At 42.4% G+C, this 24,278-nt stretch overlaps 1 protein-coding gene across 6 annotated transcripts in view; it reads right to left on the minus strand.

The window, feature by feature from the left end:
• Positions 1–24,278, minus strand: part of DOCK1 (dedicator of cytokinesis 1) — a 490,705-nt gene that overhangs the window by 180,208 nt on the left and 286,219 nt on the right. For all 6 annotated transcript variants that reach the window (XM_078076968.1, XM_078076967.1, XM_078076970.1 and 3 more), the window contains exon 28: positions 3,243–3,344. In XM_078076968.1, the coding sequence (XP_077933094.1) occupies positions 3,243–3,344 (102 nt within the window). The remainder of the gene's footprint in view (positions 1–3,242; positions 3,345–24,278) is intronic.

The following is a 24,278-nucleotide window of genomic DNA, read 5'->3' on the forward strand; positions in this document are numbered from 1 at the left end:
CTGGGAAGAATTGAGAAAATCTGAGTATGGATGATTATGTGTGTTATGTTCTGGAAAGGCAACGAGGCCATTGGGGAAGGTCTTAATTCTTGAGAGAGGTTTGCTGAACCACTAAGGGAGAGGCATGTTTCTCACACACTTAGGGGATCTGGCTGCACAGTGAGTGAAAAAGAGACATACAGAGGAGGTAGGTATGCCGAAGTGCTCGCAACTGGTGGATTTGGGTGTTAGGAATCGTAGTTTTCATCGTACTATTCTTTCAGGTTCTCTGTACAGTGGAAGTTTTTCGTGACAAATAGGGGAAGGAGTACAAGTAAAATTGGGGGAATGCACATGAGATCCATGGACCATAGCGATGTCGGCATTCAGTTTGGATCCAGCGCTATAGTTCCGCAGGACGTTTCCACTGGGGAAACTGGATATGGTATTACTTTGTACAGCCACATGTGACCACAATTATCTCAAAAAGTTCACTCAAAAAAACAAATGCTTGAAAAAATAATTTTAAAACAAGGAGGAGCAAACAAATGGTGTAAAAAGCTGAAAACAAACAAGCAAAGAACACAGTTTCTCAGCATGGCGTACGGGGTCCTGTGCGGTGTGACGGCCCTGTCCAGGCTCATCCCATCCTTGGTCCTCTCGCTGCCCCTCCCACCCCCCACCCCCCGCACAGCCGTCTGTCCATGACACCCCACCTCCTAGCTGCATGGCTCTTCCTTCTATTCCTCAATATCCCACAATCCTTTCCTCCGCAAAGGCTTTCTCACCAGCTGACTCAGTCCAGTCTGGCTACTTTATGAGGACCATTCCTTTGCAACATGGGCAATGGGGGTTGGTTGGAAGGACTCCCTGATTAACTGTGATGTTCTCCACCAGACTACAGGGGCACGAGAGCAGGCCTGTCTGCTTTGCCCACTGCGTCCTCCACTGTGCGACGATAAAGTTGATGCTCGGTAAGTAATTACTGAGTGACTTCACTGAGAAAGGATTCTGCGCTCCCCAGACTCATCATCCAGGGACAGTACCTTCGCTATGGCTTCATTTACAAGGAAATGGTCACAAGAAATAGACGTGTTCAGCACAAGGCTCCTCCTCCCACTGAGGATGCAGCAGGTCACCTTGAGGCGTGCTCTGTCCTGAGAGTCTGGAACCATACATGTCCATTCTTTTTCTTTTTTGGATCATTCTGCCTTACGCTGTGCTCCCTCCTCTCCCTGGCCCGGGGTCCGAGGGACCATTTGAGAGACTGTAAAAGTAACAGCAACCTGAGGCGTATGACTTTGGCATTGACAGTAACTGCGATTTTCTATGGGAATCGCTCATCCAACCAAACAAGCGCTGAATTTGAAAACCTGAAACAGCGCTTGTTACAAGGACGTAGTCCTGAGAAAATGGGCTGGGCCATTTTCATATCGCAGTACTAACTAACTTTCAATTATTTAACACAAAATGATCTCTCATTTTTGTGAGTGCTTGTCGAGTAGAAAAATAGTCAAATACTTTCTATGTACAGTTAATGGATAGGAACACATTTTACAAAGGTTCTGACAGATTAACAACAATAAAAAAGGTCTACAATCCTTGCAATATGAACTCATGATATCCAAACCACAAATGCCATTTTATAATGGAAATCAAATCGTCTACAAATAATTGATCTTCTGAACTGCTGTGTCTAAAGAAAAAATCCCTCGGGAAATCAGGACCACAACATGGAGTAAGTATCTGATCATCTGTGCCAAGCAAGGAGAGAGGGCACACACTTGGAATTCAGCAAATTATAGTCATTTTTAAAAACCATGCTGTAGAACCACGTTTCATAAGGCACTAAAGCTTCCCTACCAACGGAACCTCTTAATAGTTCAGATGAAATATTTTTCATGGTGTGCATGTGTGGATTTGGATCATAGGACTATTCTGATAAAGAGTAAATGATTAATTGGAGCCCTAAGTATTCAGGATGGGTAATGCTTCTCATTCTGAAAACTGTATTGTTCAGCCTGGAATGCCATCTAGGAAATTGTTCATATAAGTTCAGCTACAACTCCCCTTCCACTGACCCAAACAGGGCTGAGGGATACAGTTAAGATTTCATTGGTTGCATGGAACGTTCCACACATCAAATGTGATTTCACTGCACTGTAACTGCTGAGGAATGATAGGATACAGTGTAATGCATATCATATACCTGAGCAACCCCTCCTTTAAGCTGCAAGTCCAGATTTTTGAAAAGAACTGAACACCCAGAGACACAAACACGTATACATTCTTGTTCCTTCACTTTCATTTAAGAAAAACTGCTATGATATTAAGGTGTAGACCCATTTTTGTCTCCTTAGAAATTTAAGGAAAACTGCCATGATATTAAGGGTAGACCCATTTTTGTCTCCTTAGAAATTTAAATACACATACACATACACACACGCTCAGAGTGGCAACAATTAATAAGGACACCTTTTATTAGAAATAATCCTTTGGAAAATAATCATTAAATGCATTCTTCTTCCCCTCCCTTAGTAAGGTAGATATAATGATGTAAAGTGTCACCAATGTTGTTCTGGAAACACTAGTAGCATTTGCTGGATCCTATAGGAATCTAAGGGTCTCAGAAATGAAATCTGTGTTACTAGACCCCAGAGTTTAGGTCAACAGCTTTACGGATGACATCTGCCGTCTGGCCATGGGATTTCAGGTCGTTAGGGAGGTGGTTCCTAAGCACTAACTTCCCCTCTATTATGCTTCTCCTAATTAAGCTGTATCATAGTTGTACTGAGGATGATTGGAGAATTATTCGGAGAAATGCTGATGAGCTCCCATGATTAGAGCTAATTAATACTAGAGTATAATTTAAAGCTGAAAAGACTCTCTGGCTTCTGCTATGGAGAAGCCAATCAATAAGTGAACAGGAGTTACTAGAAGACACTCCATGGGTAGGGTCTGCACATCTCCAGCGATCCCAGAGCGTAAGGAAGCTCTTTCTTGGCTGACACGCTGAGTCACTGCCCAGTTCAGCGTTGGGAACAAGTCCATGTGTCGGGACCCTCATCTTCTTAGAAACATGGCTTCCCTTGCCACGTGGTTTCTCAAACCAATTGGAGCCAAATCCCCATTCAAAATCATACTTAAAATGGAAATACTGACACCAGTGTTTTGCCTAAAATGCTGGCCCCTAAACACGGTCATATGAAAAGGGTCATATGAAAAGGGCTACACTATGAAAAAGTGTAACTTCTTACACTCACCACAACATCAGTCCTCATTTTTCCGAAAGTCTTGATCAAATGGGCGTAATGATAATCTTCCATTTGTCGTAAAATAGCTGTCATGCAAGCCACAAAGTTTCCCTGTAGAGAAATCAAAAGAAACAATTAGATGGGGAGAGAACACCACTCAGGAAACATTGGTATCAACTAAGAGTCTGTCGTGGAAAGGGCCAAGGAGAAGCAATGGGGCGTGGGCAGGGGGGGCCCCCGAATTCCGGGCCCCTGGCTGGCTGGCCAGCATAAGAGGACCGGTCCTCCCGACCTCACGATCTTAGGCTTTGCTATAACTCCTTCTCTCTAACTGCATTAAATGCTTCCTGACACATGGTTGTCTAGGCTGAAAAAAACAAGCTCTAAATATTTTTGCATTAAATATGCAAAAATTAAAGACAGGATTGAAACCACTGACACTCTTGCTTTGTGCTCCATGGAAAGTTGCTGCTCTTATTACCAGGCGAAATGTGTCTGCAGCCCTTCTTCTTGGGCCGTGGCAAAGAGAGGCCTTTTATTTCTCAAAATCTGCCCGTGTCCCCCTTGGCCAATTTGGAGGCAATCACCACCGATTCCACAATGAGTTATGGTCCAATTCTTTTCCACAAGAAGAATGTGAGGAGGCATGCAGGCTCATCAGAATGTAAAGTGGGCGAGAGAAGGGTTTCTCTAGCAGACAGAGCAGGGAGAAAAAGAAGAGGAGGAGGGAAAACAGAAACCAACCAACAGAATCAAGACATGGGAAAAACAAGAGGCCAAAGCAGCTAATGAAGAGGCAGCCAGGATGTGTACGGCTGGGGTATGCACGGGCATGTGTCCATGCAGGTGTGTGTGCGTGCGCACGCGCACTGAAGGGGAGTGAGCTTGCTGGGTGGGCGGAGAGTCAAGTGGTCCTGTTGCCACTGTCCTCGATTTATCCCTTCTGCGAAGGACATCTTAAAAGCCATCCTTGCTTTTCTGTATTTTCCCCTAAATTAATGACATTTTAAGAAACACAGGACATACATTTTCTCCCAGTCCAATTACAGGATGAGACATACGTTCAGACATATCCCCAATTTTACCCTGTTCAGTGTGTTCCCAAATCGCATACGGTTACGGACCCCGCTCTTCCAAGCAGCGTATTTGATATCTCCATGGCCTCTGCATTAATCCGGAACACACACTCGACAGCAAAATGTCACAGTCCAATATTTCTCCCAGTCCGTTTGATTTCTCTAGTATACATGTGTGCTTCCAAATGAGTCCTCAAAGGGTGCATTATGCAAATTGAGCAAATACAAGAATGACAATATGGTACATTCCGTCTGCACAGAAATGTAGATTATTTGTGAATGATGATAATTGCCCAGATTTGGATTCCAAGCTGGTATTCGGAGGAAGAGTTAAAGAATGCTGGTTTCCGCTGGAGAAATGATTTGTAAAATGGTACAATGTCTATGAATATGAACTTTTGAAATATGTAAATATCTGGCATCCCCAGGAGCTCAGAAGAAGCTGCCTTTGTATCTCTACTCTTGATGAGATGCAAGCTTTTGGATGAGGGTCTTCGTAATACTACATGTTGATCGACCACCATGGGTGGAGTGCAGTGCTGAGGCCCCATTCAACCCCACCACTGATTCTCTTCTTGTCCCATTTTACAGGCCATGAGGCAGAGGCTGAGTGCTTCCCCTCAATGAGTAAGCCGCAAAAACTGGGAGTGAACGCAGGGCTGCAAGGTGGACGCCTAGTAGCTGAGCTAATGTCTTTCCCGTTGTCCAGATGTACATTTTAATTCTTTTTTCTGAGAAATCTGAGGCCTCTGCTGATGGCCAACGGGAGGTGGAGACTCATTTCCTGCAGGCTTCAGAGAAAGTTGCAGGAAGTTGAGAAAAGGCCACCACAGATGGCGCCCCAGTCCCCTCCCTGAGGTAGCCTTCTGTGGCCGGGGCTCCTCAGGAGAGCAGGAGTTTTCTGGAGCAAGAAGAGGCCCGTATCGGCCAAGACACACCTGGCAGTGGCTCAAGTTAATTTTCAGCAGGTCAGAACAGTTTAAAAATGGGAGCTTCCACATTAGAATCGCCAAAATCCCAAAGCTGGCTATGTGTAACTAGATGCACTATACTTAGGTGCTTAAAATATCAAGTCGAAAGAAAGAAAAGCAAGACCCCAGAGCAGGTTTGAGAATGCCAAGAGCGGGAGTGCTGAGTGGCACGGATGAGAAAACGCAGCGCAACAGGAATCGGGGCAGATACTCAAACAGGTGATATGGAGATACTCAATTTAGGGAGCAGATTGCCACATAATGCTGCAAACTTCATGCAACAAGGCTGGGCTAGCTGGCATGATGCAGAAAAGGAAGAAGTCAGGAGAACGTAGCAATCTCCACAAAGCCAGTCCTGGGACCATGCAAATGGCCAGTCGGGAAGACATCGCGTGGGATGAGAATGTCACAGAGAAGGCAAGCCAGTGGCCTCTTATTTTACAGTGATGAGGACTAATCACGAGGACTCCCAGGGAAGGAGACAGAGGTAGGGCACCACCTTGAGTTAGAGGTCAAAAGGCCAGGGAGTGCAAATGCGCTATTTACTTCGCCTACAGAAATGTTCAAGAACATGTGTGCTGTTGAGACTTTCTTTCTTAGAGGAAGCAAATCTTGCTATTTTACTACTCTTTACTACACTGAAGCTTTGGGCCCCAATAGGAATGGGGTAACATGCCTGTTGAAATCCATAGCAATGCTCCCCCTTCCCTTTGGAATGGAGCCCCATGCATGGGGTGCCCGTATTTCCAGAGGGAAGCGATGCGGTGACCATGAAGCTTTACTGCTCCCACGAACCCAGCAGAACTCCTCTGTACTGCACACTGGGGGGGTGGTTCTGGTTCTGGGGGCAGACACAGTGGGTCATTACAGAAGCTGTATTTGAACCCAGTCCATAACACAAGAAGCAGCGGTGGGGGAGAACTGTGAAAACTTTCATTCTGCAGGCTCTAAAGAAAATTACTCTCCTATGCTTTTTAACTGATTTATTTGAAATGCATTTAGAAGTCCTAGGAAGCTTTTGCTTTTGAACAATGGGTGGGTTGGCAGGTAGGCTGGTGGTAACTGTGCAGAACTTGTCCTGAATCCTGAGCATGGGGACCAGGCTGAGCCCCAGCGGCAGAGGAAAAACAAGGAAATAAATAAACATCATATTCCTTAGAGTTCAAAGCAATGCAAAGCAGGGGCAGAGAAGTCAGGATACAGTTGCAGGAAACTTAAAAATCTGGACACAAAATGCTTAATAAACAAAAAAATGCGAACTTCATTAGTAATCACAGATGAAAATGGTATGTCATTATTTGCCTGCCAAAATAGCAAAGGAGTATTTAAGTGAGGATAATGTTAGCAAGGGGACAGGGGATGAGCACTCTTACACGCTGCTGGTGGGAGCATAAATTGCTATAACCTTTTTAAAAAGCGATTTGGCAATAGCTTTGAAAAGTCTTGGAAAAAAATACTCATCTCCTTGGTAATTCTATGGCTAACAATCCAACTAAGGAAGTTAATTCAAAATATGAAATTTTATGCCTAAAGATGTCCGTCGCATTGCTGAAAACATCTGCATTGTGTTGAACAATAAGCGACTGTGTTAAAGAATACGATGTTCTATAGGATTGCGGGATAAAATACAGGATGCCCAGTTCAATCAGAATCTCAGATGAACAACAACAAAAATATGTCCCAAATATTGCAATGGAAAATATTACATGGGACATCCATACACGAACGCATCCATTTATCGTTTAGCTGAAGCTCAGGTTGAACCAGGTCCCCTGTATTGCTGCTGTTGGGTACGTCAGGCAGCCCTCCCAGAGTGTGACCATGAAATATTATGCAACCACTAAAACATTAAACATTAACGATGCAAATCTGAACTATTTTAATAACATGAGAAAATGCTTGAGGAACAAACATGGAGATAATTACATATCCATAGTTCAGCAATATAAAGGATATAGCAGAAAAAAGAAAATAAACATAAAGAAGGAACAAGGAAAAGAAAGAAGAAAAAACACAGTCATCAGGGGTTCGAAGACAAAACTAGATTATTTTTATAAACTGAAAATATATTAACATTTTAGAAGATGGTCCTGAGAGAAAAAATATGTCATCTGGCAGCAGGGACCAACTCTCCCTGTCCCTGAGTTCTGTGTTTCCGGCTCCCCTATCGTCAAAAATCGCATCCATGGACCACCCTGTCCAGGCAGACGTGGTTACTGCTCTGCATTGCTCCTCAAGCCCTGGGCTGCTTTTGCCTCTGAAATTCCTAGAACCACCCTCAGTGTTCAAGTGTTAAGGCTGCTTGGGCTCCCAGGGTACTAGGCAGGTGGACAGGTAGGAGAGGGAGTAGGCAGAATGGGAGACGGGTAGAACCAACAACAGGCAGAATGAAACACAGCTGGTGGAGGAGGGGACATCTTGCAGGAGGCAAATGAATCTAAGATGTCACTGCAGGATATAGACGCAAAAGATTTTTAAAAAGAAAAGATATGGGAGAATGGGAATTGAGGACGAGACCTACCTACTCTTTAAACAGTATCTTTGTCCGCTTTGCCTAGTGTAAGGGCTAAAGGTGAGTGCATGAATTAGGAAGAGCAATCCCAAGGGTTCTAATGCCTGGTCTCGAGGAGTTGTGAGGGTGTGCACCTCCTCTATGTAATAAAGACAGACTTAGCCATGTGACTTGAAGGTGGGGTATGAACTTGCTCGTGGTGGTTCCATCAATGAGATGAAAATAGCTCACAGGACCCTGGAGCTCACACTTTGCATGCAGCACATCTCTTCTCTCCGGGACTCATGGCACAGGCAGAAATTTTAACTCTCTTCGAAGTATTCTAAATGGCAAGGGATTTGGGGGCAGCTCCAAATTACAGAAGCCGTGGGAGCTGTGAACAGTGACCCAGGAGCACCAAGTGTGGAGGGCAGGCTCCAGGTCTGAATGATGGGAGAATTCCACTTAAATCTGGGATTACACTTCATGACTTCCAGGGATGACTTGTTGAAGATTTTGAACACGTTTTCACCGAGGTAAGTACTTTGAAGAGAAACTCATTTAGATGTTGAAGTTTCAAATATGGTGATGAAGACAAACCTCATAATCATCACTAAAGAGGAAAGAAAAGGGAACCCTCCAGCAACAGGTGTGATATATTGCTCAGGGGCATTGGGCAAGAATCGTGGTAAAGGTGGGAAAATGGATGACATGGCAAATTCTGAATTGATTTTCATTTGGGGGGGTCATTCAAGCCAAAGAACAGATACTGTAAAGCAACATTATGAGCACAGAATGTATGGAAAGGGAAGTAACTGAGAGCGGCGTTCACCATTTCAAAGGTAGGCAAGACTTGGATGGATGAGTTCTTGGTACAGCGAAGGTGAAAGCTCTAGGGCTCTTGAAGGCTTTCTGTTTTCAAAAAGAGAAAGCCACAAGTGAAAAGTGTAAGGGTTCTATTTGCTATGAGGAAATTTAAAAAAGGAAAATAGAGAGTCCAAAACGTTAACACCAGGAACACCTCAAAATATTCCCTGGCCCAAAGATTCCTCCGAAGACTCTACAGACATGATGTTTGTGAAAATATTACTTCAGGGCTTCTGCATGAAGAATTAAGAATAATCCAAAACATGCTTTCACCTCTGTTTCCTCACATTAAGCTGACAATAAAGAACACCGTTTAATTCACAAACGCTTAAGGACAAAGAGAATGAGGAGAGACACAACTAAGGACAAGAGAATTCTGGAAGCCGACAGAGGAGTCACGAATGGTTATGGAGCGCCCCGGACGCAGGAAGGCAGTGATCATCTAACTGGAACCTGCTGATTCCAGGCACAGAACCCTAGGAAGACTCAGAAAGCAAGGCTACACTGTGAGGTGGAAATCAAGAGCACTGATGTGTTTAACATGTGGCCTATCTGCCCACTCCCAGCATGTCCACGGAGGGGATGCTCCCACTCGCTCCCAGGCAGGGGACCACATGTTTATTGTTGGCGAGGGGGGGTGGTACCTGACAAAGCAGAAGAGAAAGAGGGGAAGGAGCCACCTGGCTCAGAGTATCTAGTGATAAGCAACCAAACACTCCACTCTCTGTTCCGCCCAGGTCCCAGCATATCAGCAAGGATGTTTAACCCCTTCCACCAGTCTTAGCCCCACATCAAACTGGAACAAGCCTATGCACTGTCTGCCCACAGAGGTTCAGCCCATCCAGGCTCGCTGCACCTCCAAGCTCTGTGCACACATGGGAAACAGTCTGATCGAGACTGCACAGCCTCCCGAGTAAAGTCAATCAAGCATGAGTAAGAGAAACCAAAACGAACAAGCAAAAACAGACCAAGAGGAAGGAAAAAAATTGGGGATGTATTAGAGAATTCAAAGATCTATAATAATTATTATAGATAGATTAGATAGATTATATTCATAAAACAAGAACATCATGTTATAAAAAAGGAACAAAGACCAAGAAAGGATTCTGGAATATTCAAACTATGATAGAAATAAACATATGAATAGAAGTGTGGGGAGGTGGGCACCTGGGTGGCTCAGTCGTTAAGCGTCTGCCTTCGGCTCGGGTCATGATCCCGGGGTCCTGGGATGGAGCCCCACATCGGGCTCCCTGCTCCGGTGGGAAGCCTGCTTGTCCCTCTCCCTCTCCCTCTGCCCCTACTTGTGTTCCCTCTCTCACTGTATCTCTCTCTGCCAAATAAATAAATAAAATCTTTAAAAAAAAAAAAAAAAGAAGTGTGGGGAGGTAAAACTAAGAAAATCCTCCAGAGAGTGGAACAAAAAGACACACACACGCGCGCGCACGTAAGCACAGAGTAAGAACATCAGAGAATCCATTCAAGAAATTCAATATCTGGGGCACACAGGTGGCTTGATCAGTTGAGTGTCCAACTCTTGATGTGGGCTTAGGTCACGTGATCTTGGGGTCATGGGGCTGAGCCCTGCCTGGGGCTGCGCACTCAGCACACAGAGCCTGATGTCCCTCTCCCTCTGCTCCTCCCCCCGCTTTCTCTCTCTTTTTCTCTTTCTCTCAAATAAATAAATAAAATCTAAAAACAAAAACAACAACAAAAAACATTCAATATCTGATAGGCAGGGATTCCAGAAAGAAAGAACACAGAAAATGGAGAGACAAAAGCTGTTTTTATAAAATGATAAGGATATCCACATAAAAACTATTAGAATAAATGAGTTCAGCTCATTGCAGGATACAGGATCAAAATACAAAAATCAATTGCTTTTCTATACCCTAGCAATGAACAATCCAAAAATTAAATTCAGAAAATAACTCTATTTACAAAAACTTAAAAAAAAAAACAAAATATTTAATGGAAATATACCCCGTGTTCATGGATTGGAAGACTTAATATTGCTATGATGGTGGTATCCCCCAAATTAGTGTACAGATTCCATGCAATCCCCATCAAAATCCTAGCCAGCAACTTTGTACAAATTGACAAGCCAATCACAGATAACCCCAAACTGCATGATTCCATTGCTAGAAAATATCCAGAATAGGCAAACCTATAAAGGCAGAAAGTAATTAGTGATTGGCAAGAGCTGAAGGTTGGGGGTAAATGGGGAGTGACTGCTCATGGGTACAGATTTCTTGTGGGTATGATGACAATATTCTAAAATTGATTATGGTAGTAAACAACTCTGTGATTATACTAAACACTTCAATTGTTCACTTTAAATAGATGAATTTTAGAGTATGTGAATTATATCTCCATAAAGCTGTCAAAAACTTTTTAAAAATAGAAAATAATTAAATGATATAATTTTTCTCAAATGGCATGCACTGAGTGTCCAGCATGACCAAGACTCATCGTCATGAGATTTCACAATACTTGGGATAAAACAACGATTCTAAAACATTAAAGAGGAAAGGAAAGTGAAAAGCTGCATAGTGCATTGGGAATTGCTAACAGAGAGGATGGGGTGGGGGACAGCTAATTCTCAGGACAAGTAAACTATGTGCCCTGATCAATCCAGGAAGTATACTACTCAGATGTAAAATAATAGTAACATACTTGGAAAAACATTTTCAAATTCTATGATCCTTGTAAAGTTGTTCTTTCTCCTTAGATTTTTTTTTTAAATAGACGGATGACAGTTCTTCCCCTTTGCTTTGATTTCCTCACTTACGTGTTTCCATGTCATATGAAACATCTTAACCCTTTTAGGACTGGAGGGGAACTACAGAGAAGAAATGAACATTGAAAATGCAGGTGGAACAATGCAGTAAAATGAAAGAAAGGGAAAGTGCGCCATGCAAAATACATCAGAAGGCACATGTCATTGCTGTACTTGTGTAAAGGTATTTCATGTGTTGTTAACTGAATATTTGATGAAGCATAAGATATAACTGAAAGACTGAATCAGGTACTATTTTAAAATGGAAGTTTCTCAGAAAAATGAGTATTCACTCACATCATTTGAACTTAGTCCATTTTCCCAGGAATACAATCCATGGTAAAACTGAGGACTGTGTTATGTTCCTTTTCTCATTTCAAGATCAATTCAGTCCCACGAAGCCTTTATCCAATGTATGGGGGTCTTTTTATTCATTTAGCTTCCAAAATATTGCAATTCCTTATTTATCAAGGACCATAAAGTGAGGAAAGTTTGTAAAAAGGAACTACACAAAATTAAAAATAATACGGTTGAGAGACTACACTAATGTTACCTATTAGCTTTTTTCAACTCCTAGCAACAAAATTACACCTGTATCTTAAATTTAAATTGAGTGTCTGGTTGAGTTCATAGAGTACTGGTATTTCATATTATCACAGACACTATAAGGAAAGAAATCTAATTTTAAAAACAAAATCAATTTCAATTTTACAGCAGCAGTAATTGTAGGAAAACATTTATAGTCCAAATATACCGAAAGGGACTATCTGGATCTTAAGCCACCCATAACAATTACCTGCTACTTATTCAATGCAATAAATTAAACACACAAATATTCACATTTGTTACAGAGGATAAAAATAAATTACAATAAAATTTTACATATACAATTATACTTTAGGATATAACGAGGAATACATACTTTGTATACAACTTCTTAACATAATCCATTTGTTGCTAACACAAGTCAGAGAGTAAAGCAGAAAATTTTATATTTATTTTCATGAACTCGGCAAATCAGATAATATTAAAGCCTTAGAGAGCTTAGGATTTTCCAAATCTTCCCCCATGATATACAGCATCTTTATACACACTGTAGTAGAAACAATAATTCAGTCATAATAAAATTTTACCATTGAAGGGAGGATCAATATTCCTACATATTTTTTTTAATTGACTTCTGTCCATAAAGGACACTATCACCATCCTAGTTACAGATTACAGTTGAAACTTTCTTGGATAAAATGAAATTCCTCTTTATGAATCATAAGGATATTATCCTCAATATTATTTATATTGGTTGGATGTGTGGGTAAAGAGGAAACTATGTCACATACCAAGTGTTAAAAAAATTAAGTTCATGAATCATAAGGAGACAAAATGTATTTTGAAATATGAGATTATTATATAATAGAAACAGACAATCTTTATTATAACAATATCATTTCTAAGGAAATACCTATTTATACATAAGCAGATATATGCTCAAATACTATACATCATGATACAGCACTCATAGCTTATCCGCTTATGAATCTGTATGCCCCCCAAGGGATATTGAAGCTAAAGGCCCTTGATGTTTATTTTCAAAGTCTCCTGCTGTGGGGACGTGTGACAGAATCCGGGGGTACCCAAGAGGAATTTTGCAGAGCAATGCACCTGTCTAGCAGGTATGTAAAGGAGAACACATCCCACTGGGGCTCCATGCTGACCCGTCTCCACCTCACCACAGCCCTGAGGAAATCAAAGGTTCCCGAGAGTCTCAGGAAATGAGGACACTTAGAATATACCAGAAGAAATTGAGGGAATAAGGCCAAAATGATGGGAAGATTCAAAGTGGTGCAGGGTATTAACAAGTGCAACAGTCAATGAACATTAAAGAGTGAGCATGTGTTGGCAGCATGGGGCTCCTGGGGGGAGGTCAGAGGGGACTAAAAAGAGCCCTGCCCAGATCAGCACACATGGAGCCAGAGAAACAACCCTCTTCCACACCAGTGGAACCAAGTCAAAAGGACACAGAAGGATGCTTGAGGAGGCTCCCTTGGCCACAAGTGAGACAATCAGGGACTGAGTTTCAAAAAGAATAGTAAGAGAGAAGGATTATAAACATTAAATTTTAAAAACATGAATCTACACTGATAGACCAATACACAAGTGAGGGGAGTCAGGGGATGAGAAGCAAAGGCAAAGCGCTTCCTTACAGAAGACTAAAAAACATAGATGGATAGAAGATTTTAGATAGAAGAATGGAAGAATTCAAAGATCGCCACTTTCGACCCCAAAAGGACTGGTTGATTCCAGCCAGGGTCTCCCAAGGGTACTGAAACCAGCAGGTCAAGGTCATTGGAAAGGAAGATATTTGCTCAATTTGAAAGTACCTGCCCACAGATTCTTTTGTGCCTCCTAGTATGATGGCACGCTAAGGACACATTATCACCTAGGTAGTGTTTTGTGCCAAAAACCTTTGCTCATGACGAAATGCACAGATCCAGAAATGGGACATTTGGCAAGACAATTGGCTTAGGCCTTCAAAAGAATCAATGAGGAAATTTCATTTGGGTCATGTATGATATTATATTAGGGGATCATGGTTAATTTTTATAGATGTCATAATCTTATTGACTATGTAGCAGAGTTACTCTTAGAAGATACATGAAACAATTAAGGATGATGAGTCCTGACATCTGTGGTGAACTTTTGGTCTAGTAAAAAACAGGTTTACATTACACAATATACAACACAATGGAGGAAGGGCAGAGATAATGCATTTGGGCAAAATGTCCATAAAGGGTGGATCTAGTTAATGAGACTACTATTTTTACTATAATATTTTTTTTCAAATTTCTTTATCTAAGAAAAAATTTCAAAATAAAAAGCTGAGGGAATACAGAGTCTACCCAGTCTAGTGGAGAAGACACACATGACAACAATTAAGACACAATGTCACAAATATTAGAAAAGAGGGTTATTACAGACTGACAAGGGAATTCTAAGAAGGAAGCATTTCTTTTCCAATCACAGGAACTATTACTCAATATAATAACAGGAACACAAGCAATGATTTAGCTATTTTAAGATACGCTTGGGGAGGGGAGATAGGAGAAGTGAAGAGCTTTAAGCAACCCAAATTCAGGAATATTCACTCAGGAAAATGAGGAGCTGAAGTATAACTAAATGGGGGTGTACTGCTTTTGCATACATAAAGCTCCACCATATGCATTCTTCTCAAATGTAGGGATGGCTGATTGGAGCATGCACTGAACATATGTATTCTCCCCTTAACAAAACAGTCCACAGTGAAAGCAAAAGGGAAGAGCAGAAATATCCTGTTTCCCTACCAAATGGGGATCTTCATATCACTCAGACTCCTTTCGATATTTTACAATATTGTTCTCTTTATGATAAAAGTTATACAGCTGTGTCATCAAAAAGTAGTTTAGGGGGCACCTGGGTGGCTCAGTCGTTAAGCGGCTGCCCTCAGCTCAGGTCATGATCCCAGGGTCCTGGGATCGAGCCCCACATCGGGCTCCCTGCTCGGCGGGGAGCCTGCTTCTCCCTCTCCCACTCCCCCTGCTTGTGTTCCCTCTTTCGCTGTGTCTCTCTCTGTCAAATAAATAAATAAAATCTTCTTAAAAAAAAAAAGTAGTTTAGGAGTCAATGTTTCAGAGGCAGACATTTTGGAATAATCACCTGAGATCAAGAATGCTGTGTGAAGCAGAACAGGCTATTTCACCTTTCTGAGCTTCAGTTTACACAACTGTACAATGGCAACAATGATTTTAAAATCTGGGCTTCTTGAAAGGTTTAAATTGGTCATATACGTAAAATTATTAGCACAGCTGGTTGGCTATGTAACGAGTAACGGCTCTCATGGGGGCGGTGATGGGTGCTGGTGATGAGGAATAAAATACAGAAACATACACAGATTATTTTAAAGCCACTGAGTTTATATACTAAAACTCACAAAACATTCGAGACAGCATCAAAGGAGACCTAGAAAAAACTGAAGAGATATATTCATGGTTTAGAAGAATCAACATAGTTTAGCTGCCGCCAATTATCTAGTTACAAACGGGTGTTTACTGTAGAAATCAATGATCTAATTCTAAACTTCATACAGAAAAACAAATGACATGAAATAGCCAAAGAAACACCGAACCAAGTAGGACACTACCAGAGTTAAGACTTACTATAAAACTACAGATACCAAAGGGGCAGCTTTACTGGTGAAAGAGCACATCAGTGAAATGAACTGACCACACATCGGGCTCACTGAGTCTCAAAACAAGTGCCAAGGAAACTCAATGAGAAAGCAAAGTATTTTCAAAAAGCGGTATTTCCAAAAGGTACATTGAGACAGGAAGGAAAGGGAGGGAAGGACGGCTGATCCATATCCTACACCATATACAAAAATCAACTCAAAACAGATCATACACCTAAATGCAAAAGTTAAAATAACAAAACTTCTACAGGAACACACAGGAGAAAACCTTCATGAGCTTGGGTTAGGCAAATCTAAGGATACAAAAAGCATAAGACAAAAGAAAAAAAGAATCGGACTTCGTCAAATTAAAAACGTTTGCTCTTTGAAAGATTTTGCAAAGAGAGTAAAAAGGCAGGCTGTGGAATTGGAGAAGATATTTGCAAAATGCATACCCGACAGAAAGCTTGTACCCAGAATATATAAAAACTCTGAAAACTCAATAATAAAAACAACCCATCAAAAAATTGTCAAAAAAACATTTACATGGATACTTCACCTAAAAAGAGATACAAATGGCCAAGACACACAAGAAAACGCATTCAGTGTCACTAGTCAATAGGAAAATGCAAATTAAAACCACAAGGAGATACCACGACACACCTATTAGAATGGCTGAAGAAAAATAAAAAGCAGGAAGATGCAGAGGAACTGAAATTCTCCTGTATTGCTGGTCTGAAGGCAAAATGATACAGCCATTCTAGAAAACACTTCGGCAGTTTCTTATAGTTAATCACATACTTACCTGATGAAATGACACAACCATCCTGCTTTTAGGTTATTTACCCAAGAGAAATGAAAACACAGGTCCATACAAAGACCTCTACACAAATATTTATAGACAGTTCTACTCATAATTCCACACAGGGAGATATCCAACACATCTCCTATCAGTAGGTGAGTAAACAAATTGTGGTACATTCATAGGATAGAATAGTACTGAGCATGATAGTGACAGTGGGAGAAGAAGGGCCCCAGAGGGGCAGCAGGGACTTTTGGAGGAGAATGGAAATGCTCTTAAGTCTTGCACTTGGTCTTGATGATGCAACTGTACATATCTGTCAAAATGCAGAACTAGACAGTATGGATGTTACTGTATTACCTTGAAAATATATGCAAAGAGGAAAATTTGATCATCATAAAATTCCCTGTAAATGATATGTAACAAATCCTGATATTATAGCGGATTCTTTCTTGCTCTTACACATAGAGAAACAGACTACTTTTAATAAAAGCAGGATCACACTTTTTAATTATTGTCACTTGCAAATGGCTTTGTTATTCGGTGGTGCAAGCCCCACATCATTACTCATGTTTTTCGCATCATTCTGGAGTAGCCATGCCAATTTATTCTTGCACATGAATGTTACAACCACATGATTGAGTTTGAAACAGGTCCCAATGGAATTTAAATTGAGATTCCACAGAATTTTTTAATTAATTGAGGAGGCTTAGGGTATCAGCCTTCTCATTTCCACAAATATAATGTGTGTCCATTTGTTCGAGTCTATTTTTATGCCATTCAAGAGTATTTTGCAGTTTTCATCATACTGATCATAAACAGCTCTTGTTACTGTCACTCCTACTGGGAGGGGCGCTTTTTCAAAAACCTTTTAAATTTTCTATCTTTATTTGTATATTTGGGAAGTGACCGAATTTAATGTGTATATTTTGTGACTGAATTTACAGAATTCGGTTATTATTCCCAACAGTTTTTGTTATGGGGGGGGGGGCTCTAAAGAAATCAAGTATCTGTCAATAATTTTGTGCTGTCCTTTGTCATTGCTGTGCTTCTGTTTTCTTATTCAAATTTCTAGACTTATGACACAGCCCATCATCACCAAGACAATGTCAAGTTGTACTAATAACCGCTGGTGTCTCTGTTTTCTTAGAGATTTTAGTCGGCATGCTTTTAGGGTCTGATTCTTTATTTCTATTTTTCTTTTGAGGTGTAACAGACATATAACATGGTATAAGTTTAAGGTGCACAATGAGTTGATTTGATATATTACACACTTCTTTTTTTTATTTTTTAAAGATTTTATTTATTCATTTGACAGAGACAGACACAGCGAGAGAGGGAACACAAGCAGGGGGCGTGGGAGAGGGAGAAGCAGGCTTCCCGGCAAGCATGGAGCCTGATGCGGGGCTCGATCCCAGGACCCTGGGATCATGACCTGAGCCGAAGGCAGACGCTTAACAACTGAGCCACCCAGGCGCCGCTATATTATACACTTTTTGCAATACAATTACCACCATACCATTAGGGACTCCTCAATCAGGTCCATAATTACCACTTCTTTTATATGGTGGGAACATTTAAGATCTCATCTCTTGGATATTAGCTGAAGACAGACCCTGTGTATCATGTTAAGAAGTATTCCTAACTTAAGAGATCACCTGTAACAAAACATGTGAGGCTAAACAAATATGGTTATGGTATTACTACAGTGGAAGAGTTTGATCATTGAAGAGTGAATGGATCAGCAATAAAATTAAGCATAGGGGAAGAGAGGGGAAAATAAAACAAGGCGTAATCAGAGAGGGAGACAAACCATAAGAGACTCTTAATCATAGGAAACAAACTGAGAGCTGCTGGAGGGGAGGGGGGGTAGAGGGATGGGGTACGTGGGAGCTAGGGAAGGTTCTAGGACCCCGTGGAAGTGTGTTTTGAGCAGTGGGTGATGGGGCATTAAGGAGGGCACATGATGTAATGAGCACTGGATGTTATATGCAACTGATGAATCACTGAACTCTATCTCTGAAACTAATAATACACGAAATGTTAATTGAATTTAAATAAAAACAATTAAAAAAAAAATTAAGCATCCAAAAAAGCACATAGGTATGCTTGTAAATTCTCACTAATGGGTAAAAATGGGACTTCCTAGGAAACATAAATATGTAAGGACAAGCTATAATAAAACAAAACTTAGAACAGCAACACTTTTCACAAATCTCATTTCCCAGGAGGGTAACGGAGCCACTTTATTAATTAATTCATTTAATAGGCATTCCTAGAGGCCTTCTGTATGTGCAGTCCATTCTGGGGCCGCACGAAGCTCACATCCTGCTGGACAGAGTGCGTTCACAGGGAGCCTACTGGCAGTGAAACTGAAACATTAGCTTCACTTGTCAGAGTGGAGGTAAACAAGCATGTTAATAACGGAGACTCTCTGGTACCTGGAGTAAGGTGACCTCACGCACTTGACAAGCACACACTGCAGGCGTCTTCATAACAAATTTTGCAAAAACAAAACAAAAGAACCCTCTTGGATGTCCGCTTGGTGAAAACAGTCAAGGAAATATCAATTAAAATATATAGCAATTACCCAGAGTTAAGTAAATATTTTTCATATTTCCTATTTATTTCCACATACACATAATGAGAATATTAGAAGAAGCCATTCCACCAATCTGATTAAAATTTAGAGCCGCATTTTATAATTACCAAATTACTTAGCTTTGATCGTGACCATCATGACTTTAAATTAGGGAGTACAAAATAATGGTTTATCGAGATTAATCTTGAACAAAATTCATATATTTTTAAGATTAATGCTTTTACCTTATGACAATCATGGGCATTGCAGTTATTTGCCAAGCACATAAAATTTAAAAAGAAAGCGTCACAAATCAAATTGGCTTTCCATTACCTGAACCCAACACTCTAATCACAAGTCACATAGAGAAGATGCAAATTGGAAGTCACTTTCCAACAGATGCTCCGTCAAGATTTCTTTATTTTTTATTAATCTTGCTTAGGCAAGATCTTAACAGCAGCATGTAGTGGAAGGTAAATCCATAAAGTGGTACTATAATGACTAATTTTAATTATTTTCCAGAATCACTACTTGTTTTCAAAATTGAGTATGTTTTTCACAAGCTAATTATCTGGCTACACAGTTAAAAGTTTGCAAAATAGAATGCTCCTAGTTCCTGTCTAAACAAAAAGCAGGGCGCCTGGGTGGCTCAGTCGTTAAGCGTCTGCCTTCGGCTCAGGTCATGATCCCAGGATCCTGGGATCGAGTCCCAGATCGGGCTCCCTGCTCGGCGGGAAGCCTGCTTCTCCCTCCCCCACTCCCCCTGCTTGTGTTCCTTCTCTCACTGTGTCTCTTTCTGTCAAATAAATAAATAAAATCTTTAAAAAAAATTAAAAAATAAACAAAAAGCATACAGGATAATGAGGCCCACTTGTTTTGAATTTAAATCAACTGTTTAGGTGTCAGGAAGAGGCAAAAAGCAGAAATCTAGGTTGATCAAGTAAAAAGCACAGTCAATAGGAGGCATTTGTTGGAGAGAATCACAAACCTCAAATGCAACTACATGCAAATTCTGGTAAGGCAGTCACCATTATTTGGGATAAAACCGTTACCACACATAAAAAGCAAAACTGCAGTATTAATGTGGACGAAGGTATGGGCCTCCGAGACTGTCCGTGAGTCACTCCACCCCTCCCCAACTCCAACTGTTTTGCAGGCTGAATTGTGCCCCCCCCCCCCCGAATTCACATGTTGAAGTCCTAACCCTCAGCACCTCAGAACATGACTGTATTTGGAGAGAGGGCCTTAAAAGAGGTACTTAAGGTTAAATGAGGTCATGGGGGCGGGCGGCTAATCCAATATATCATTATAAGGAGAGAAGATGCACAAAGCCATGCAGAGGAGGAGACATATAAAGAAGAAAAGGAGGGAGCCATTGGAAGAAAGCACCCCTGCCCAAAGCCTTGATCTAGGATTTCTGGATTTCCTCCAGAAAGGTGGGGAAATGAATTTCTATAGGGTAGGCCACCCACTCTGCCTTATTTTGATATGGCAGCACTAGCAAGCCCCCTCACTGCTCAAAACACACTTCCACGGGGTCCTAGAACCTTCCCTAGCTCCCTCCCGCTGTACACACTGCCTGCCCCTGCCCTCTGAAGAATGCTCCTGATGCCCTCCCTCCCCTTCCTCAGAGCTTGGCTTCAAGGCCTCCTTTTCTAGGAGCTAAGCCTTAGAACAACTTAGAAGTTGTAGCCCAGCTCCGCGTCAGCACACCTGATCCCCGTACCCTGTCTATTTCAGGAACTTTATATGATCCACTTACTATCATCATTGTCTATCAACTCTCCTCATTAGAATATAAACTCCACAAGGGTAGGGATCTTTGGCTACCAACAGACCCCTCTCGTCTCTAGAAAAGAACAAAGAATCCGTGTATGCATTCGGTTGTCATTTTCAAAAAATAATGTTTAAAGTCAGAGAAAAGGACAAGGCCTAATACAAACAAGTACAAGGTAAAATTGTTCCATCCAGCAAAGGTCATGACTTGAAATAAGGAGACAATTCTACCAGTGGACAGGAAAATGACTTCTGACGAAGTTACCCACTGCTTTTCCAATCCGTTTAAAGATTTAAACCAGGGCGCCTGGGGTGGCTCAGTTGCTTAAGCGTCTGCCTTCAGCTTAGGTCATGATCCCAGAGTCCTGGGATCAAGCCCCACGTAGTCGGGCTCCATGCCCAGCGTGGAGTCTGCTTCTCCCTCTGCCTGCCGCTCCCCCTGCTTGTGCTCTCTCTCTCTGTCAAATAAATAAAATCTTTTTTTTTTTTTTTTTTTTTTTAAAGATTTTATTTATTTATTTGACAGAGAGTGACATAGCAAGAGCAGGAACACAAGCAGGGGGAATGGGAGAGGGAGAAGCAGGCTCCCTGCCAAGCAGGGAGCCCGATGTGGGACTCGATCCCAGGACCCTGGGATCATGACCTGAGCTGAAGTCAGACGCTTAACGACTGAGCCACCCAGGCGCCCCAAATAAATAAAATCTTAAAGAAAAAGAAAAAAGATCCCTAAACCGATAGCTAATGGGTACCATTCTAAAGAAATTCATGTACCAAAGCAATTTTTACAATAAACTCAAAATGCATGTTCTGAGATAATGGTGCTTCTAGAGTTGCACTGAATTCATGTTTTCAACACGTCTCCATGCTGGGGTTTGCCAGGAGGGCACCTGAATGCTAGAATCTACCTTGGAGCCACAGGTATTCCCGGGTGTTCTCCTTCCTCTCAAGTGCATGCTCTTATCCATTTTATCGTTTTCAAAGCAAATTAAAGCCTGCCCAGGAAAAAAGAATCACCCGATGAGTCTTAGAGAAAACTGCCTGCTCACTGAATGGAAATCGCATTAATAATGACAATCCGATATGCTGGAGAATTTGTGCAATTCTGTACGTACAGCAAAAGCATGGGGCTCTGTTGTAAGACAAAAGTACGGTCTGGGAGTCTATTTACTAGGCAGTAACGAGGGTCTGCTCCAGCATCCAAGGGCGGCCTGTGGCTTCTCTCCGAGGCAAAGCTTCCCCTCGGGGCTCAGCCACAAAGGATCACGATAAGCCTCCATCAAAACATCCGGCAAAGGCTAAGACCAAAAGGCGGGTGCTGGTGCCCACCCAGCCATCACAATTCAGGCATGTAATCCAGGAAAAATGAGGAAGCGGAAAGCCTCATTCTGCTAAAGGGCTTTGCTTGCATTTGAGAGAACCTCACGCCCAGTGCACTGTGCTGGTCACTGCCCAGCAGATGAGAAACAAAGTGAGCCTTTCCGCCCCCGTGGGGCCCAGGCAGCGTGGATGGGACCCAGACACAACTTTCCGGAGGGTTTCCTGGGCACGCTGCATCTGTATGGATCAGCACACAGTGAGGTCGTGCAGCCAAATGACTCAACGCCCCTCACTCTACCACCTGAGAGCCTCATCTTTTCATAAGGAAAGCAGGCAAGGGCAAATGTGGCTTGTTTTGAAATATTAAAATTATCTTCAAATTGCTAACATTTTTGTGATTTTGCCAGATGGACAATCTACTTGATTACTAACATCAGTTATGAGTCAGGCCATAAAATTTCAAGTGAAGGGTTATGAAGGTAATGGGGAAGAAACAGCCAGAGCTCAGAATAATTCAATATGCCAGGTTTTAGAAAGGCTCAAAAAGTCCTCCCTTATCACATGGCTGTGAGTGGGATCGCTGAGAATCCATTCTCAGGCCAGCCTGAAAGTCGCTCTGAGACATGGCTTCCAGAGTTGACTGTGTCTGAGCCACAATGAAAACCTCAATGTCGATGCCCCAACATTAGGGTCACGAGTCAAAGACGGCCTCATTCTGACTCCCGCCAGGCTTGGCGTGACCGTGAAGTTCTTCCTGCCTTGGAGGAGGAGGCCGGGAGGCCACGGGGCCGAGCTGAACATCACTGTGGCTTCACCCCTTTCTACGCACTACGTTCCGCTTAGAACTAGCATGATCTAAGCCTTTTGCAATCAGAGGGCAACATTTCGGGTCCAGGAAGAACAGGGTCCTTTCTATGAGAACCAGAATCTGTGCAGGGTTCAGACCACCCACTGTAGCCAGACATTTTGGTAAACGGCTGCTGACAGGTGGCTCAGAATGAAGACAGCAGGGGACTAGAGAGGCCCGCTCACACCCATTTGGTGTCTCCTTCCTGCCAGTCGGATGGGTGCTCAGGACATATTGAGGATACAAGAGCAGAGGCATTAGGAACACGGCTTATAAAACGTATTGCTCAGAAACAGCTGCCAGCTAGGCCCAGAGCTACGGGAGCTGACGCTCACAGAGCCTGACAAGTCTAGCCTCACCTCCCCCTGCCCCGGGGCTCTCAGCGATGGCCAGGTGCCTCCACCTGTCTCGTGGACGCATGCTGCCCTGGCCCTGAATACAGGGTGTCCAGGACAGAAGCTCTGGAGCAACAGGACCAAGGACTAGGATAAGCAGGGTCAAAGAAGACGACAGAAGAGGACCGCTGGGATATCCGAGGTCCTTGGGATGGTCCACTCACTGCTACCCACAGATGTGTGTCATCCCTGGCTACAGGCCAGGCCCTGTGCTGGGGCTTGGAACGTGAATGGAAATGAACCAACATGGTGTCTGCCCATGTCCAGTGAGAAACGACCATTAAGGGAACAATCTCTGCATTGGGACAGGGGCCAGGATGGGTGACATGGGTGCTATAGGGGAATGAAACGGGTAACCCAGCCAGGTAGAGGCAGGGATGGTGGTGGGGGGGTGGGGGGGTGGATAAATTCAGTCCAGGCAAAGGGGCTGCTTAATCACAGTAGTGAACGCATCAGGAGCCCAAGATCTGGGAGCCCAACAGGCCTCGTTATGGTAGGTGGTCAGAGAGGTAGAAAGAGGACAGCAAAGAAAAGGCCATGAGCACCAGGCACGGGATACAAGAGGCTCTGCAGAGCCAGAAGGCCAAGGCACCTGGCTGGCAGCATCCACTAACCGGGTTCTTATATGCGAGACTTCATCAGAAGCCAAGAAATAATGGGGAGAGGGGCTCAATCGTATTTGCCTTCAAGCCTCCTGTCTTAACAGCTAATCATTCCCAGAGCAGACTGGACACTACTCCAGTCCAGAAGTACAGCAACATGATAGGGAAAGAAGGTTGCCTATTATGGAAACTTGAAAACACCAACAACTTGGATGTTCACTTTGAAATGAGCATACTCCATTAACTACTTCGTATTTGGCTTGCTGTTTACACACTCCTACACACAAACGCCATTCCTTTCCTGACAAGTACAGAGTGAAAAGGGGGAAAAGATTCCTTTGGA

This window comes from Halichoerus grypus, chromosome 7 (genome assembly GCF_964656455.1).
Source record: "Halichoerus grypus chromosome 7, mHalGry1.hap1.1, whole genome shotgun sequence".
Taxonomy (NCBI): domain Eukaryota; kingdom Metazoa; phylum Chordata; class Mammalia; order Carnivora; family Phocidae; genus Halichoerus; species Halichoerus grypus.